Here is a 17,057-nt window from a genome sequence, read left to right as displayed (position 1 = left end):
GTGGCGCCGGCACTGGGCATGCAGCGTATGGGTGGCCCTGCCACTGGGTGTCCGGCACGTGAATGGCCCCAACTCGGGGTGCCCAGCATGTGAGTGGCCCCGCCTCCGGGTGCCCAGCAGCCCCACAAGGTTGGGGACCACTGCACCAGACTCTAACATTCTAATGCCCGCTATCAATTAGAATACAGGGTGTGTCATACCCATGTGTAGGTTTGTAACCATTGCTCACGTGTAACACTATCGCCCTCTAATGGCCGACCTCAGTATTGTCAGCAGGGTATAAGGAACATGAAATGGTGACTTTTGCTTATTATTATGGTGAAATTTTTGTCCTGTTGGCTATTTTTTCAATGGCTTCACATCATATTTACGGTGAATCAGTTGCTCTTCAAAAGGAGAGGCAATGTGGGTAAGTAAAGCTTAACTGAAAGTATTCATTGGCTTAACTTCTTTGTGGAATAGTACATGCACCATGGCAAAGAATTACAGGAATTACTTTGCATTGATGGAGTTAAACAATGCTTTTATTTGACAGGATTGCATTCATGTTATAATCAAAGAAAAAGCTAGAGGCAAATCAACTGAAATGAAATGTGCAATACAAAAATGTCAAGTCGATTATGACTTTATTTCCTGTTTAAGAATAATAAAAAAAAATTGGGAGTTCCATGCTTTGAAGTAGACTCATAGGAACGATTATGATCGTCTAGTCTGACCTTCTGCATATTGCAGGTGACAGAACCTCACCCACCCACTCCTGGAATAGACCCGGGCCCATTAATAACTAAAATACAATTTCTGAATATTCTAAAGTTATTATAGAAATAATTTAAATTACTGAAGATCAATCAGGACATAGAATGCATAATGTAGAGTGCAATCTCATTATTATTTTATCCAGAATTCAAGCAATTATGAAAATACTGTGAATGTGTGTGTTTTTTCTTTTATCCTGGGTTCTTTTCTCTTTCAGTTAAAACAATCTCCAGGAAGAGAGAGTGATGGATAGCAGGATATTATCTTATTTCAGTGGTGCATTCGCAAGTAGCCTTACAATTTTCCTTCACCACAGAATGATTACAGCCAAAAAGATCTTTCAAAGTGCTGCACCTTGCGTGTTTATCCATATACTTGCAAGGGTTGGCTGAAATAAAACAGTGAGAAAAGAGAGTTAGGTGATAACTTAAATCAGTTGTTTCCCTTTAAAATGTATTTTTTAATCTACTGTTTCCATAATTTATGTAGTCTTGTTTGCCTCTCTGTTTTGGGACCCGCAGTTACCTGGTGGGCTTCATTCTGAGCCTAGTTAAATTAGCTTCAGTGGATTTACACTGAGGTAAGTGACAGTAGAATCAAAGCTGTGTTTAGGTCAAGGTAAGCGTGGTTCCTGGCATTCTCTGAATATTGCTTTGGAACAGAAGATCAGCCATATCACATAGTGTTACAAGCCAAAATCCACCTGTTACATGTCAACTGAAGTTAGTGGAGCTACACCAGGATTGAACTGTAAAGTTGTATCAATGAGTCCTCAAAATGTGTTTAAGCTTTAATGAATTAAGCTTAACAATGTACAGTGAAGTATAGAAGTATTATTTTTCTCAGAGATTGGGGTGGGAGGGAGGAACCACTTAACCATTACACATTTTTGATCATACTTAATTTAAGCCTTCAAAGCTCCAATGCATTTGCAAAACTGTATGGATACACATAATCCATCAGCTTGTCTGTGTATTGGTGTCCCAAAATGAAATGAAATGTCTGAGCTTGAATACTTAATATTGTGAGTTCTCCAGCAGAGGGCACTGCTAGCACTATACAGATTACCTTGCCCTCTCATTAGGATTCCTAGGAGTCTGGTTTTTTATCAGAAAGCCTGGTCAAAAAGGCTACGTCTGCACTGCAGTCGTGATTCTGCAACTTTTGAGTGCCCCCGTTATTTTGAAATATAACGGGTTCGCTATTCCGACGTCCCTGTAAACCTCATTCCACAAGGATTAAGGGACCTTTCGGAATAGTGATTTATATAGAAATAAGTGCTGTGTAGACAGCACCAGATTTTGAAATAAGGTTGAAATAAGAGACACAGTTTGCGTAACTCAGATTGCATAGCTTGTTTTGAGCTCCGGGTTCAGTGTAGATGCACCCCAAGGGGCCCTGGCGGTTCCAATCAGTACCGCTGACTGGGCCAATAGAAGTCTGGTCAGAGGTGCAGCGGGGACCCTTGGCTAAAGCAGGCTCCCTTCCCGCCTTTGCTCCTTATGGCTTCTGGAAGCAGCCACCAGGTCTCTGCAACCCTAGGTGTTTGGAGGCCTCATGCACTGCCCTTGTGCACAGGCACTGTCCCTGCAGCTCCCATTGGCTGAGATCAGTGACCAATGGGATTTGCAGCGGCAGTGGCTGTGGGCAGGAGACTAACATGCAGAACCTTCCTGCCCCTGGAGCTCCAACAACCTGCCCGCTATTGCCTGGGAGCTGCAGTAAATGTCACTGGGATCTCAAAGCCCCTACTCCAGCCCAGTGCTCGCACCTCCAGCCAGAGCCCTCCACTGTGTGCAACTCTGCCTCCTCCATCCCAGCCTAGAGCCCCATCCTCAACACCAAACCATTTATCCCCAGGCTTGAACTCCCCTCCCACACTCCAAACCCTTGCTCCAGGTAGGTGAGAGTGAATGAGGATGAGGCAGAGGAGCGATGGAGAAGGGGGAGCAGCTGATTGAGGTGACGGGGGGGAGGAGAAGGGCTTTGGGACAGGGGTGTTCACAGTTTGTGAGATCAGAAAGTTGGCAACCCTACCCGGGTCCATATCTAGTGCTATGAGAGAGCTGATGGGATTTCCTTTATGCACAAGCGGTCTAAAGGAATTCTTATTTATCAAATAGTGTCCAAAATAGCTGCTTATATAGTCTGAGAGTTACAAGAAGTTTTTATTGTACGGCTTGTGAGCTAGGCCCTTGTCCACATGCTCTCTCTGCATTGACCCTGTTCTCCACAGCTTGCAGCAGAGGCTACAGTCATGGGCTGTATCCGTGCCTCACAGCTTCAGACAAGGGGCTGCAGACAGGGCCATGCGCCACCTCTCTCCTCCACTCTGGTGGTTGTGGCAGGGGCTGTGAACCAGTTGCTGTGGCTAGAGCTGGGATTGTGTCCCCCTACCCCACAGCTGCAGCCAGCTCTGGAGTTGGGGCTATGCATCCCCCATGGCTGAGGTGGCCTGTCAATCCCCCACGGGACTCCAGCTATCATTTCTCCCTCCTACCACCCTCTGCCCCTCTGGTTATTTTTAGTAAGTCTTAGACAGTTCACAGCCTCCCATGAATTTTTGTTTCTCATGACTTGTCTGCCTTTTATTAAAAATCACTGCGACAAAATCTTGACCTTACTTATCATTCAAGTTCATCAAGCTTTTATATGTATTTCTTCAGGTAAGATTTGGAAAGAACAACAACAACAAAATTAACTTACTGCAGAGTCCTTGTTCGCAGGCATTAAGACAATCACCACATGTCGGTCCCTGTTTGTAAGGTTTAGACAAGTCTGCTGCATTATTTCCTCTGAAATTAAAAAGAAATCCAAACATAAAGTTAACATACTGTATAATGTAGAACTAATTCCATAATTTGTGTGAAACCTGCTCCTAAACCACCCTATTTTAGTTCAAATTATGTATTGGATATAGCACACATTTCAGTGGTTATCATTTTTTAAATTCAGTATAATAACTTTGTCCTTGTATAGCACGTATGGTATCCCAGTTAATTCTCTGCACCTTCCGTTCAATGACCTCCAAATTCATTGGCTACGTCTACACTGGCCCCTTTTCCGGAAGGGGCATGTTAATTTCAGCTATCGTAATAGGGAAATCCGCGGGGGATTTAAATATCCCCCGCGGCATTTAAATAAAAATGTCCGCCGCTTTTTTCCGGCTTTTAGAAAAGCTGGAAAAGAGCGTCTACACTGGCCCCGATCCTCCGGAAAAAGCGCCCTTTTTAAAAAAACAGTCATTTAAAAAAACAAAACACCCTTATAACCTTCCTGTGAGGCAGGTAACTGTTAGAGGTGTACAGATATTAGGACACCCTCACTCCCCCTGAATATTCATTTCAAACGAAATCAAAACTGGCTTTTGAAAGTATTTTGGCCTTTTCCTGTTTGCTTTTCGTGAATGTTTGAGTGTTTGAGTCAACTCTTTGACATCAGTTCTAGGAATCACCGAGTGTGCACATGGTTCCTTGTTTCCCAGTTTTTAAGGCATGTAGGGGCCCTAGAAGGTTTGAAAACATCTTACAAAGTGTTTCATCTTAAGGAAAGTAACTATTGGTACGTACGCGGGACAGTACTGGCAAACATAAAAGTACTGGTGCCGACTATCAGGACAGTAGGCAACTGCGCATCCGGTCAGGTAGGAATTATACCAAACCACCTACAGGCATGAAATAAAGTACATTCAATCAGAAAGGCTTCACTTCATTCTTGGATTATCTGAGATCACCTTCATGATCTCACAAAATAGCAGCCCTTCATGAACCCATTACATACCTGTGGGAACTTGCTTGGAAAAGTAATATCCAGGAGATAATTATGAATTTTTAGCTTTTAAAAAAATCCAATTTAGCAGTTGGGAACAAGAAAAGGAGGGGTGCGGATCTTGTGACCAGACATCTTTTGTAGAGCACTTATATGATTTTTCAGGCAGGAAAATGAAAGGTTTGTTTCTAATCCGTGCTTTGAAATATGTTGTTTTGAGGTTTCCACGTGATCAGTTTTTAGAACATTTCATTCCAGAATTTAGTACCTGTAAGCAAAGTAAGGGAGATCTCTCCCCTAATGGTGAACTGTGAGCCCTAATGGTGAACTGTGGAAGAGAACTTCAGGAGCTGATCTCATTTGCATGGCCATACCCATGCTAGGTTTTCAGCACATGCCCATGCTAGGTTCTCACTTTTGGCTAGTATTGGATCCCCACTCTCCTTATTAATGGGGCAGGAGCGCTAATGGTTTGTTATCTTTGTCATGTGCATTCAGGGCAGCAGAACTATACCTGGCATACCCCAATGGTGGCACTCACCCTCAGCTGAATAACACTCACTAGGCAGAAGACATGGGTCCCAACTTGCAGGGAGTTAGAAAAGGTTAGAAGTAGGAACTTGTACCTGGTGGTGTGAGGGGCTGTTTGATAGTCCTGAGCACTGCTTGACACTTTTTGGGGGTATAATAAAAGAGCTAATTTAACCTCAGTTGAGAAATTTGTTGCTTGCTGCAAAGCTGAAATCACTGATATCTACGTTTAAGTATTTCATCTACTTTGGGACAGTGTTTTTTGGTGCAAGATGTCTGCCCAGAGTGCATTAGCAGCAAGGATGCCTCACTAACAGCTGAAATCACTGAGAAGTGTGTTTAAGTGGGAGACACTGAAAACATATTGGTGAATAGCTGGTGCAGAGGAGCGACCAGCAGGGTGGCAGGTGCTAGTAGGGAACCAGCTGGAGAGGCATGGCCAGTTGGCAGAGAGGACTGGCTGGTGGAGAGGGCTGGAGCAGATCCCCAGAGAGAGGCATAGTGACCAGCTGGAAGGGTAGCAACAGAATACCTGGGAGTGGAGCATATAAGGTACCTCCTTGCCCCCACCCCTTCCATCCAGGGTGTGAGGTGAACTATGCAGATGAACTTCTAAACTCTGGGGCTGCATTGACCAAGGACAACTATGAGTGGCGTGCAGCAGAGAAGGGACGGGCACATTAAAGGGACCTCTGGGTTGCTGCACTTAAGAACCTGTAGGAAAAGGACACTGCCTTGGCTACTTGGGATGGGTCTTTTGCTCATGATTGATGTTTATGAAACTTAGTTGTGGTGTTGAATGAATGCTGAGTTTCTTTTCTCATTTTATTAAAGGTTTCTGCTACACTCAGACTTTGTGCTTGCAAAGATGGGAAGTACTGCCCTGATATACCCTAAGGTTTTATTTTGAAATACCCCTCCACCCCTTAGATCCAACTTATAAGCAAAGCGTCCCCACAACCACACCCATTATTTTGAAATATTGGGCTGCTTATTTTGAAATCTGTACTCCTGCTTTTCTCAGGGGAGTAACACTATTTTCAAAATAGTTATTTTGAAATGGGGTTCATGTGGACCCTCTGGTGCCACTTTCAGAATAATTACTCCCCAGAGTAATTTCAACTAATTACTCCCCAGTGTTTCCTGGGACTCTCAGTGCGAGGGGTCCCGGGGATGATGTATGATTGTTCCAGGTTACTGGGTGGGGGCTTGAGATGGTTTTGTGTTGTATTGTTGAAGAGGAACCCCTAACTACTGAGCCCAGGTCTTGTTACTGCCAACTCTGACTGGCAGAAAGGTTACATACATGCTTAAGATACTTTGACATTTGTTCAGTTTTAAAAACATTATATACTTATTAAAAATATAATAATTTTTCTGCTGGAAATACCTGATCCAATGTCCCTTGGATGTAAATGGAAAGATTCTGAACTAGTTCAGTGGACTTTGGATCAGGCGGTAAACAATAGATAATAGTAGTGATAAGCTTATTTAGTCGCATGGATGCAGTTCCACTGACTTTGATGGAGGTGCATGAGAGCTCACATAAATGTAACATCTCAGAGGGGTAGCTTTTGTGGGCAAAGACTCACTTTGTCAGATGCATCTGACAAAGTGAGTCTTCACCCATGAATGCTTATGCCCAAATAAATCTGTTTAGTCTTTAAGGTGCCACAGGATTCCATGTTTTCACATAAATGTAGTTTTTCCAGACAGGTATCCATTTTCCTTCTTAACAATGAGTCTGGTGACACTTTAAAGACTAACAAATGTATTAGGACATAAGCTTTCATGAGTTACAACTCACTTCCTCAGATGCTAAATAGTGTTTCATTTGCTGGAAATTTGTCTTCAATCTCCATACCTGAGTGTAGCTACTAATAGAGGCATTGTCTTCGATTGCTCCTGTACCGTATTTGAAATTAGCCACTTGATTATACCACTTTTGGATTGAATCAGGCCAAGAGAGGGGGTAATCAGCCCACAATATGTTTTCGCCACAGAGAACACCTGCAAAAGAAATGAGGCTGTTTCAAGACCTTGTGAGGACAAGTAGAGAGACTGTAGGAATCGCAGAAGACACTGTAAAGTTAGGCCAACCTCCATGTTTCTACCCTTTGCATTTTCTCAACTTCATTGATTCCGAGGCCAGAAGGGACCACTGTGATCAGCCAGACTGACCTTCTGTATACCACAGGCCTTAGAACGTCCCCACAATAATTCCTATTTGAATTAGAACAGATCTTTTCTTGAAAAAAAAATCCCATCTTGATTACAAATATCCAGAGATGGAACATCCACCTCATTCTCTGGTTAATTGTTCCAATGGTTAATTCACCTCACTGTTAATAGTTTACACCTTTTTTCCAGTCTAAACAAAGCAACATCTATAAACCAGTACTTCTAAGAAGGAAACTGGTAACATGCTCCAACCCCAATGAAGATGATAGAAAGGTGCTCATTATCTTCCATAAGCCTTGGGGCAGGGACTGTATGTCCAGATGTGTTTATTTGCAGACTTTTTAAACTAGATTCACTTCATTGAAATACCACGAGGACGGAAGATTATACAATAATAATAATGATTTCTAGAGAAAAGATGCCACCTGGTCTCTCACTAGCATTAGGTATTAAATTAAAATAGTCTCCCCCCTCCAATAACTGATTATGCTGCATGTGCCACTGATGTGAACTTCTTTGTAAAATCATCCCCATGCAGAAGATACACTCAAAGCTTAAGCATCACTTTAAGTCCCACGTTACTAATTCTTTGTTTTACAGTAGCCCTAAGAGAGATTGCAGCTTAAGTCTGTTAGGCACTCAAATGATCTAGGAAGAGACAGCCCCTTCGGCAAAGAGCTTCTTGTCTCAGCAGTCAAGATATGGTAGACAGAATGGATTCCTCTCACTTTCCAAAGCCAATATCTGTTTTTCCTCCTGAAGGATTTTGGAGGAGGGAAAATAGGGAGAAAACATTTGAAGGATTTTTTTTCCCATGGGAAAGAAAACATTCACTGACTGGCTAACAGCCAGGGTGTCAGATCAGCTGGATTTCCCCCCTTTATTGCATTATAAGCCTCTAACTATATGGATCTGGAAGGGAAATCTTATGCTTTCCCATAGCGGTGTTCCTGCTCGGCTAAAATCACACTTCAGCAGCAATATGGTTGTACCTGGAAGTCTCCCGATTGAAATAACCATCACTCATAATCTTGTAATTCCTCTTTACTTACCATTAACGACTCTCTCATTCCTAGGACTGATGGACATTTTACACTGATCTGCCCATCTCTGAGCATTGCTCGCAGCTTCAGGATTCCATTCCTTAAGGGAACAAGGAGAAATGACCAACATGCAATAGGAAATGTAGAACTAAATACAAATCTGGGGATTAGCCTGTGGTTTCTAAGAGGGTGTCAATCAGCATAACCCTGTGGAAGTCATTGCAACTATGCAGGTTTATACTGGCTGGGGACTATGAACGTTTAGTGTCCTGAAGATTTTTGTCTACCTATTTGTAGTGGATCGTTCCCTTAAAACAAAACTGCTCCGCCCAAGTCACATGAATGAACCAACCACAATCTCCATGGCTGAGAGCCTAGTTCTGAAAAGTGACAGTTCTGATGGTAGCAATGTCCATGGCCAAAGGAGAGGTCTGCAAGCCAGTTTTCAACCTTCTTTAATGATGGTTTGAGAGTCAGAAAGGCCATGAAACCTGGAGAGTGCTTTGACAGTATGCTGTAGCACAGTTCCAGCATACAATGATCCAGTAGCTGGCAATTCCTGCAAAGGCAGCCTGGAGGGACAGCATCTGCTATCCCAAGTATGTACAACACCCAAGCCTTATTCTGGGGGCTTAAATGTGATGTAAGTGGAGCCATGCCTACATACTACACTGCACAAGGATAGGAATTTCTCTCCTATAGCTCCTTCCACGCAAAGATCTCAACCCAATTTAGAAATATTGTTGATATGAGATGCCCAGAGACCCTGGGGGGTAGGTGAATATTATTAATTCACTTCTGTAGATGGTAAAAATGAGGCACAGATGTTAAGTTCTAATTGTGGTTGGGTTCCTAAGTCACTACCATGGTTTTGAAAAGATCGCTCTGTGATTGATTTGCAGTAGACCCTGGCCTTGCAGCACCCCAGTCCGATGCCCAACCATGAGGACCTGCTTCTCTCCCACGCTTACGCTCCCCCAGCTTAACAGGAAGGCTGCTCCTTTGCGGGGAAAGAATTCTGCTAGCAAGTTTGCTGCTCTGTGGCAATGGGAAGCATTTCAGATCTGTAGGAGGAGCAGTGCCATGAGCTTACCATCTTCAACATGTTCCTAGCAGTGGGATTCACCCCTCGCCGAAGTTCGTTGTGCTTGTCGATGATCACATCTTGGTTATTCACAATGAACGGAGACAAAGCTGCATAACCTGAAGCTGGGGCCTAACGAGAAAACCACAGCAAAAGGTTTCTTCACATTTTTGTTTGCTGAATCCCACCACACTCAATGCACTAACCAGTGGTCCCAGTCGTCTGTTTTAACAATCATTGTTTAATGGCTATGCTGTAATGTTCTCCACCTCTCATTGGTTTTGGAAGCATCCCCTTGGGTTATGAAACACTGTTCATACATGAGTCTCCTTACTCAGGCTTTTTAGTGAGAAGAACTCCCATCTCTACGCTTCCAGTCCCTTTCTCCTCCATTTAGTCAGTAGATTCCCAACTTCCCTGTCTGTCTCTGCGTTCCAATCCATCTTAGCTCTGATTCTGCCCCCCTCCCATAATGTCCATTCTAAAACCAATGGCTACGTCTAGACTGGCATGATTTTCCAGAAATGCTTTTAACGGAAAAGTTTTCCATTAAAAGCATTTTTGGAAAAGAGCATCTAGATTGGCACGGACGCTTTTCCGCAAAAGCACTTTTTGCAGAAAAGTGTCCGTGGCCAATCTAGACGCGCTTTTGCACAAAAAAGCCCTGATTGCCATTTTCACGATCGGGACTTTTTTGCGCAAAACAAATCTGAGCTGTCTACAAAAAGTTTTGCGCAAAAGGGACTTTTGCCCGAACGGGAGCAGCATAGTGTTTCCGCAAAAAGCACTGATTTCTTACAGTAGGAAGTCAGTGCTTTTGCGGAAATTCAAGTGGCCAGTGTAGGCAGCTGGCAAGTTTTTCCGGAAAAGCGGCTGATTTTTGGGAAAAACTGGCCAGTCTAGACACAGCCAATGTGTTTGCCTCTTTATACCTCTAGTTTTGCTGTCTGTCTCTTCCATTCACCCAATTCATCAACTCCTCCATCTTTTCTGCTCATTGCAAACCCCTGGCCTTTTGTCTTCTAGACCATCCTCCTTTGTCTGCTGTCCCCTACTGATCCATCAGTCAATGGAGACCCATTTTGTTTTCATCTGCTGATGAGTTCCTCCTTGTTCCTACAGTCAGTGAAGTCCTGCCCCTCTCTCTGTCTTTCTCAACTAACCCCTCTGACTCCCAGAGCTGGATTTGGAAATACAGAGATGGGACCAGACGGTGTCCCCAGATCAAAACACCCCATAATGGTTGGAAAGCACAGAGGTGGCTCCAATATCAAACTTTGCCACTAGCTCCTACAGATAGTTCAGATTCAGATACATGCAGGTACTCTGTACATGAATCATTCTGACGGGTCGGTCCCCCGGGAACAAGCAGTGGCTTTAGAATCTCTTCTTTAGAAGAAGTCAGCAGGAGATGACCTGCTTTCCTGTTTGTTTTCATTAGGATGGCAAAGTGCTAGGAAGGCGTTCCAGAAATTAGTGGTTCCTGATGAAATCGCCACCTCACCCAGCTTTTTCATGGCAACACAGTTGGATTTCCTCTTGCTTGCCCCTGTTGAAATCAGGCGTAACTGCACTGACCACAGTGGAATTACACCAGCATCAGATCAGCGTGAGAGGAGAAGCAGACCTTAGCCGTGGAAAGCACGTACATAAACAAGGGTAGATTCTTTGAAGGGAAACATGTGAAGATGTTTGGAGCACCTGCTGAATTCATTAGCACAGGTGACCAAATACCGTTGATACTTATGGAACTTCAAGCAACTCACTATTTTGGAGGTGGACTCTCCAATCCTTATAACAAATCTAGGTCTATTCCTTTACCTCTGGTGAAGGTTCATACCTGTACAACAGCTTGGTGCAGTGCAGCAACAAGGCACACGATCACAGTGAGCAGACTCATCTCTGGGGAGGAAAAAATAAATACCATGTCATTTAGTCTCTTTGCTGTCAATGCTTTGGGTGCACTGGTATTTTGGTTAGTGGAATCTATTTCTGGAGCAAGAGAGGGTGATTAGGGATGAAGACAACTAACATTTCAATTAGAAAAAGCTTCTCTTGTCTCTCTTTATATAATTTGAAATAGCTTGGAATGCGCAGCAGTTTACTGCCTGTCGTCTCCTGGCATTGTTAAAGGAGTCTGTTTGGTTCACTGGTGCAACAGATCAGGATCTCACTGCGGCTCTGCTCAGACATGAACAGCTGTTGCACAAGAGTGTGGCTGTTTTAATACATGCTGCGCTGAGATGGATATATTCCTCCTCAGTTCCTTGTCCTTCCTCTCCCATGTCAACCCCACACTCATTCCTCCAACAGGTGACCCAGTCTACTCCTGATTTACATATAGCACTCCATTCCTTGTTAACGTTTGTCCATTGCCTTCTCTTGCTCTGCTAGTTGCCTCTTTTCTGCATGGCTTCCTCATTGCTGGTTGCTCAAACTCCCCACTGTTCCTCAGTTTGGCTCTGTGCCATCATGGCTGACTTGCCTTCCTAACTTTGAAGTCCTCAATCAGAAGCAAGGAAGTGGGGGAGATGTAGAGGTGATAAATATCTGAATTTCTGCCCAGTGGGAAGTTCTGATATTTTGACACCCTCCTTAATTGGGCAAAAAAGTTAGAATAGCACCATTTCCCAGTGAACAGGAAGCTAAAAAATATTCAGAAATGTTAAAACATTTCATTTTAGCTCATTTCAACATAGATTCAGTTCAATCTGAGCTTTAGCAATGCCTCATGGGAGCTTTAGTTCCTGGGTGTCTTGGTCCTCTATAAACTGGCCTCCCTGACTCGACTACACACGTACTCTGAGGCATCTTGGCAGTTCATCCAGAGGGAATACTGAGATGCATGATGGGAGATGTAGTCCAGCCATAGCATCCAACCAACAGATGAATGGCTGGATGAGGCACCTAAACTACACCTCCTGTGAGGCAGTGCAGCATCTTATATAGCCACAGATTAATGTTGAATTGACCTGAAATGAAATATTTGATTTGACAAAGCAAATATTTCCACTGGAGTCATCCTGACTTCAAACAAAATGCTGCTTTGATTTTTCATGACTGAAAAAATATTATGACAATTGCTATTTTCCTGTAAGGAAAAAAAAATTGTTTTGTGGAAACATTTTCTGTTTTTTGGGGTTTTAATTTTTTTTCATGAAAAATTTTCACATAGCTCTAATTGTTTGTTGAGTGGTGGGAAAGGGTGAAATGTCATATCAGAAAGCAAACAAATAGATCAGGTCTGAACCCTCCTTGAACCCCTGGTACTAGACACTTTCCTGGATCCTTTAATTAGCCTGTACTGGAAGGAAGACTGGTGAGATGACGCCTCCTGAATCTTTTTCATGTTTAAATTCCATTGGACTGATTCTGCTACTGAAGACAGTGAAATTATAAAAAGATAAAACTTTTGTGAGGAAAATCAAGCTCTTTGTGCCCCCCAATCTCCTAGATTTAATCAGTCCTATTACATTCATACATTAAAAATATACTCATGAAGCAACATTATATATAACATTACTTATCAGTTCTTCATCTGAAGAAGTGGGTTGTACCGACAAAAGCTCATGATACCTGGTACATGTTTTGTTAGTCTTTATGGTGCTGCAAGACTATTAGTTATTTGTTTTTTCCAGTTACAGACTAACTCAGTTACTCCTCTAAAGCTATTAAGTATTAGCTTCAGCCTGTTGCATACACACAGAAATTAGGTAGTGCAGGAATGAGTCAGAGGTCTGAAAAGCCATTTGATTTGGACTCGACAATGCAGACAGCTGTTATAAATGTGTAAACATATGAATGAACTAGAAAAGGGAGCATTAACTTTTTCTGAGTTCTCTAAACAAAGACACTCCTGTTTAAGCAAGAATTAAGAAAGGCTGTGTTGCTCCCCCCACCCCCCACTTCAGTTCTGGTTTGGCAAAGTACTAACAGCAAGTTAATACAAAAATAGATTACACAATGATCTACAATGAATGGGTAGACAATTAGTATTTTGTGACTCCATAGGTTCTGGTATTTACATGATCCTGACAGTCATTAGAAAGCGATTTACTATTGAAAGGCTGACGCTTCCTGTATATCTGGGGCCTGATTCTCACTTAACCTGGAGTTAGACCATTTAATTCAGTAGCATTGCTCCTGATTTAGCACCTCCCTCCCTCCCCCAGTTTGCTATTATCACACTAGGGCTACGTCTACACTGGCCCCTTCTCCGGAAGAGGCATGCTAATTTCTAACTTTGGAATAGGGAAATCCGCGGGGATATTTAAATATCCCCCGTGGGATTTAAATAAACATGGCTGCCGCTTTTTTTCCGGCTTGGGGAAAAGCCGGAAAAGAGCATCCAGACTGACGCGATCCTCCGGAATAAAGCCCTATTCCGGAGGATCTCTTATTCCTATTATTATTCTGGAGGATCTCTTATTCCTCTTCCTATAAGAGATCCTCTGGAATAGGGCTTTATTCCGGAGGATCGCACCAGTCTGGATGCTCTTTTCCGGCTTTTTCCCAAGCCGGAAAAAAAGCGGCGGCCATGTTTATTTAAATCCCGCGGGGGATATTTAAATCCCCCGCAGATTTCCCTATTCCAAAGTTAGAAATTAGCATGCCTCTTCCGGTGAAGGGGCCAGTGTAGACGTAGCCTAGGAATCTAAAATTGCAACAATGAATAATTACAATATGACAACGGATTCTGACTGCTGCTGCAGAACGACCAATAAACAGATGTTAAATGTGAACCGATAGCCCTGTTATATGCCAAGATCAAAGTCCAGCCCCTCAGGATTCTTTGTTTCCCATTCTACCATGGCAAGAGGAGCATTGCCAGGAGATCTAGAGACGTGATTAGTCCCCTTTATTCGGCACTAGCGAGACCACATCTGGAATATTGCATCCAATTCTGGGCCTCCCACTACAGAAAGGATGTGGACACATTGGAGAGGGTCCAGTGGAGGGCAACCAAAATGATTACAAAGCTGGAGCACATGGCTTACAAGGAGAGACTGAGGGATTTGGGCTTATTTAGTCTACAGAAGAGAAGAGGGAGGGGGGATTTGATAGCAGCTTTCAACTTCCTGACGGGAGGTTCCAAAGAGGATGGAGAAAGACTTTTCTCATAGTGACAGATGACAGAACAAGGAGCAGGGATCTCAAGTTACAGTGGGGGACGTCTAAGTTGGATATTAGGAAAAACTATTTCACTAGGCGGGTTGTGAAGCACTGGAATGGGTTACCTAGGGAGGTGGTAGAATCTCCATCCCTAGAGGTTTTTAAGTCTCAGCTTGACAAAGCCCTGGCTGGGATGATTTAATTGGGATTGGTCCTGCTTTTAGCAGGGGGCTAGACTTTGTGACCTCCTGAGGTCTCTTTCAGCCCTAGGATTCTATGACTAACAGAGCCATCTGTATGATGGTTACAGTTCCCTGCACAGCAGGCATGAGTGATACCATGGCCTGTCGGAAGGGAAATGCCAGACCGAGAAGGAGGAAAAGGTTTGAAAGGAGTTTGTTTGAAAGTGAGTTTCTGGGATTTAAGCTGGCTTGCAGGAGACACTCTGCTTGCTGCATTTGTAGAAGTGCTGCACTGAAGCCACAGGTTCAGTTCGTGTGAGTGAGGCAAGCAGGATATGGCCACATTGTGTAGCAATGAGAAGACATGCCATCATCTGCCCCCCACTCTCACTGAGCAGCTAGAACCTCCTAAGCACTGGGGAAATACTGTTTTCTCCCCTGCCAGCCAATGAGATCGTTATGGAACCACTTTATCCACATGCACCTCTAGTTTAGCCTGGCTGTGTTGAGCGGGATCAGAAGCTCCATACCATCGGAACCTCTTCCTTGGCACGCTCTAGCTTTTCATAGTCCCTGTATCTTGCTACATCGAGTCTACACAGCACTTAACAGGGCTCCATGAACCTCAGATGTGCAAACCCCTCCCCCACATCATATATAAGGAAAACCACACCAGGGGTTTGAGACTATGCCCAATATAGCTAGTGGCAAAGCTGTCATACAACACAGGCTGAGGTCTGAGTTTTGCAGATGGAGGGAAATAGATGGTGTACGTACATTATCTTCACTTTTAAAATGATCAAGGGAGGCTGAATTGTTGTGATGATTCCAAGTTCATTCTAACATTAATGTATAATACTTGAAATTTATTCAGTACATGGATGGCAAGAGAGATAAAACATTTCTAGCATTAGAATTAAATTAAGTGTTTGTTTCACAAACTTACAATATTCATATACATTTCCACCTCATAAGATCTTACAATCAAATCCACCCATATTAATAAATAGGTCCTTATATATTATCCAACATAGGTTTTGAAACCTGGGCACTGAAGGTAGATTCTTAAATGGATATTTGTTCTCTCAAATACAATTTTATACCAAGTGAATGGAATTAATTTCAATAGATTTCAATTTTTAGGTGCCTAAAAATGTTTAGGGATCTGAGCCTTAGGTATTCTTGAAAATTCCATCCATAAAATGTTAACATCGGTATCCGGGTTTGAAAATGTAGCCATTATGTAAATTTTAATCATGCATTAGATTTCTTAACTATGAAAAATTATTACACTACAAAGTTAGAAACAAATTTATACATTTGCATTTTTACAACTCAGCACTGTTCTTAGCTGGGAGACCTTTCTGACCTGTTCTAATTTTAATTTTTGAAATTGCCTGATAATTTTGCAACTAACAGTCATTGGTAGGGTTTGTTTATTCAGACTGAATTCAGTATGACTTTTAGTTTTTTTCCCATTCACTGAAAATATACAATTAACTTGTTTTTCACTGCAATATTTAATATACAGTCCAATATACTGTATAAGCGAGAATTGGACAGGTTGCTTAGTTTCTCCAGTAGAGAAAAACCTGTGTTCAGTTACCCTGGTTTAAAGCAGGGGTAACTCTATTTAAGTTACACCTGCTTAAAATCAATGTAAGCAAGAGAAGCCTCAGTTTTTCAGTGACTGAGCTTAACCATTTGCAAAGTGGGAATTTTTGCAAAGAGCTTTAACACCCTTGCCTGGAAAATGCCTTGATATCATGCACCAGATTTGGATGCGAGTCAGATTAACTCAATTGATTTTAGATGAGATATTTCTCATTTACACCAATGTAATTTAGATCAGAATGTAGCCTGGTAAATAAAAAAAAATACATATTAATATAGTTTCCCTGTGGGATTCATGCATTAAAAATGTACAGTTCAAAAGTAAAGACATTGTGATACTATTTAGATTCTGAATAAAATAGCCATTGTAAGACAGAGCTGAATAAGTGATTTTTCCAATATCATTTATTTTAAAAATATAATTTGTTACCTTTCTCCAGCCAGAGTTTGTCTGTCTATCTTTGGAAGGGCTTTAAGTGTTAGCAACTCTCTTTGCTCTAGAGGTGTATATATATATATATATAGCACACCTACTTCCTGTTTTATAAACACATACAGGCAGTCCCCGGGTTACGTACAAGATAGGGACTGTAGGTTTGTTCTTAAGTTGAATTTGTATGTAAGTCGGAACTGGCACATATTGTAGGGGAAACTCTAGCCAAACATTTCTCCAGAGCTCAGTTTTATTCTCCCACACCTCACTTCCCTCAGTCCTTTATTCTCAAGCTGAGGTGTCTGCTGAGAAAAGCTGCTCCGCGTCTCCATGGTCTGCTGGGGGGGGCACTA

The 17,057-nt window shown here is 42.6% G+C and overlaps 1 protein-coding gene across 4 annotated transcripts in view; it reads right to left on the bottom strand.

Moving 5' to 3' along the window:
- Positions 1–502: 502 nt before the first annotated feature.
- Positions 503–17,057, bottom strand: part of LOC102459532 (cysteine-rich venom protein-like) — a 35,695-nt gene continuing 19,140 nt past the window's right edge. For 2 of the 4 annotated variants that reach the window (XM_075923363.1, XM_075923364.1), the window contains exons 2-8: positions 11,204–11,265; positions 9,373–9,495; positions 8,289–8,379; positions 6,920–7,065; positions 4,326–4,420; positions 3,463–3,551; positions 503–1,144 (exon numbers count right to left, since the gene is read on the bottom strand). In XM_075923363.1, coding sequence (XP_075779478.1) covers positions 1,017–1,144; positions 3,463–3,551; positions 4,326–4,420; positions 6,920–7,065; positions 8,289–8,379; positions 9,373–9,495; positions 11,204–11,265 — 734 coding nt within the window. In that variant the 3' untranslated portion in view covers positions 503–1,016. Of the gene's footprint in view, positions 1,145–3,462; positions 3,552–4,325; positions 4,421–6,919; positions 7,066–8,288; positions 8,380–9,372; positions 9,496–11,203; positions 11,266–11,395; positions 11,499–16,701; positions 16,769–17,057 lie in introns of those variants that run through there. The other 2 variants (XM_006137025.3, XM_075923365.1) reach the window with 2 other exon arrangements.

The sequence above is a fragment of the Pelodiscus sinensis genome, chromosome 3 (genome assembly GCF_049634645.1).
Source record: "Pelodiscus sinensis isolate JC-2024 chromosome 3, ASM4963464v1, whole genome shotgun sequence".
NCBI lineage: Eukaryota > Metazoa > Chordata > Testudines > Trionychidae > Pelodiscus > Pelodiscus sinensis.
Note: the sequence above shows the minus strand (reverse complement) of the source record. Positions and strands in the feature narration are given on the sequence as shown.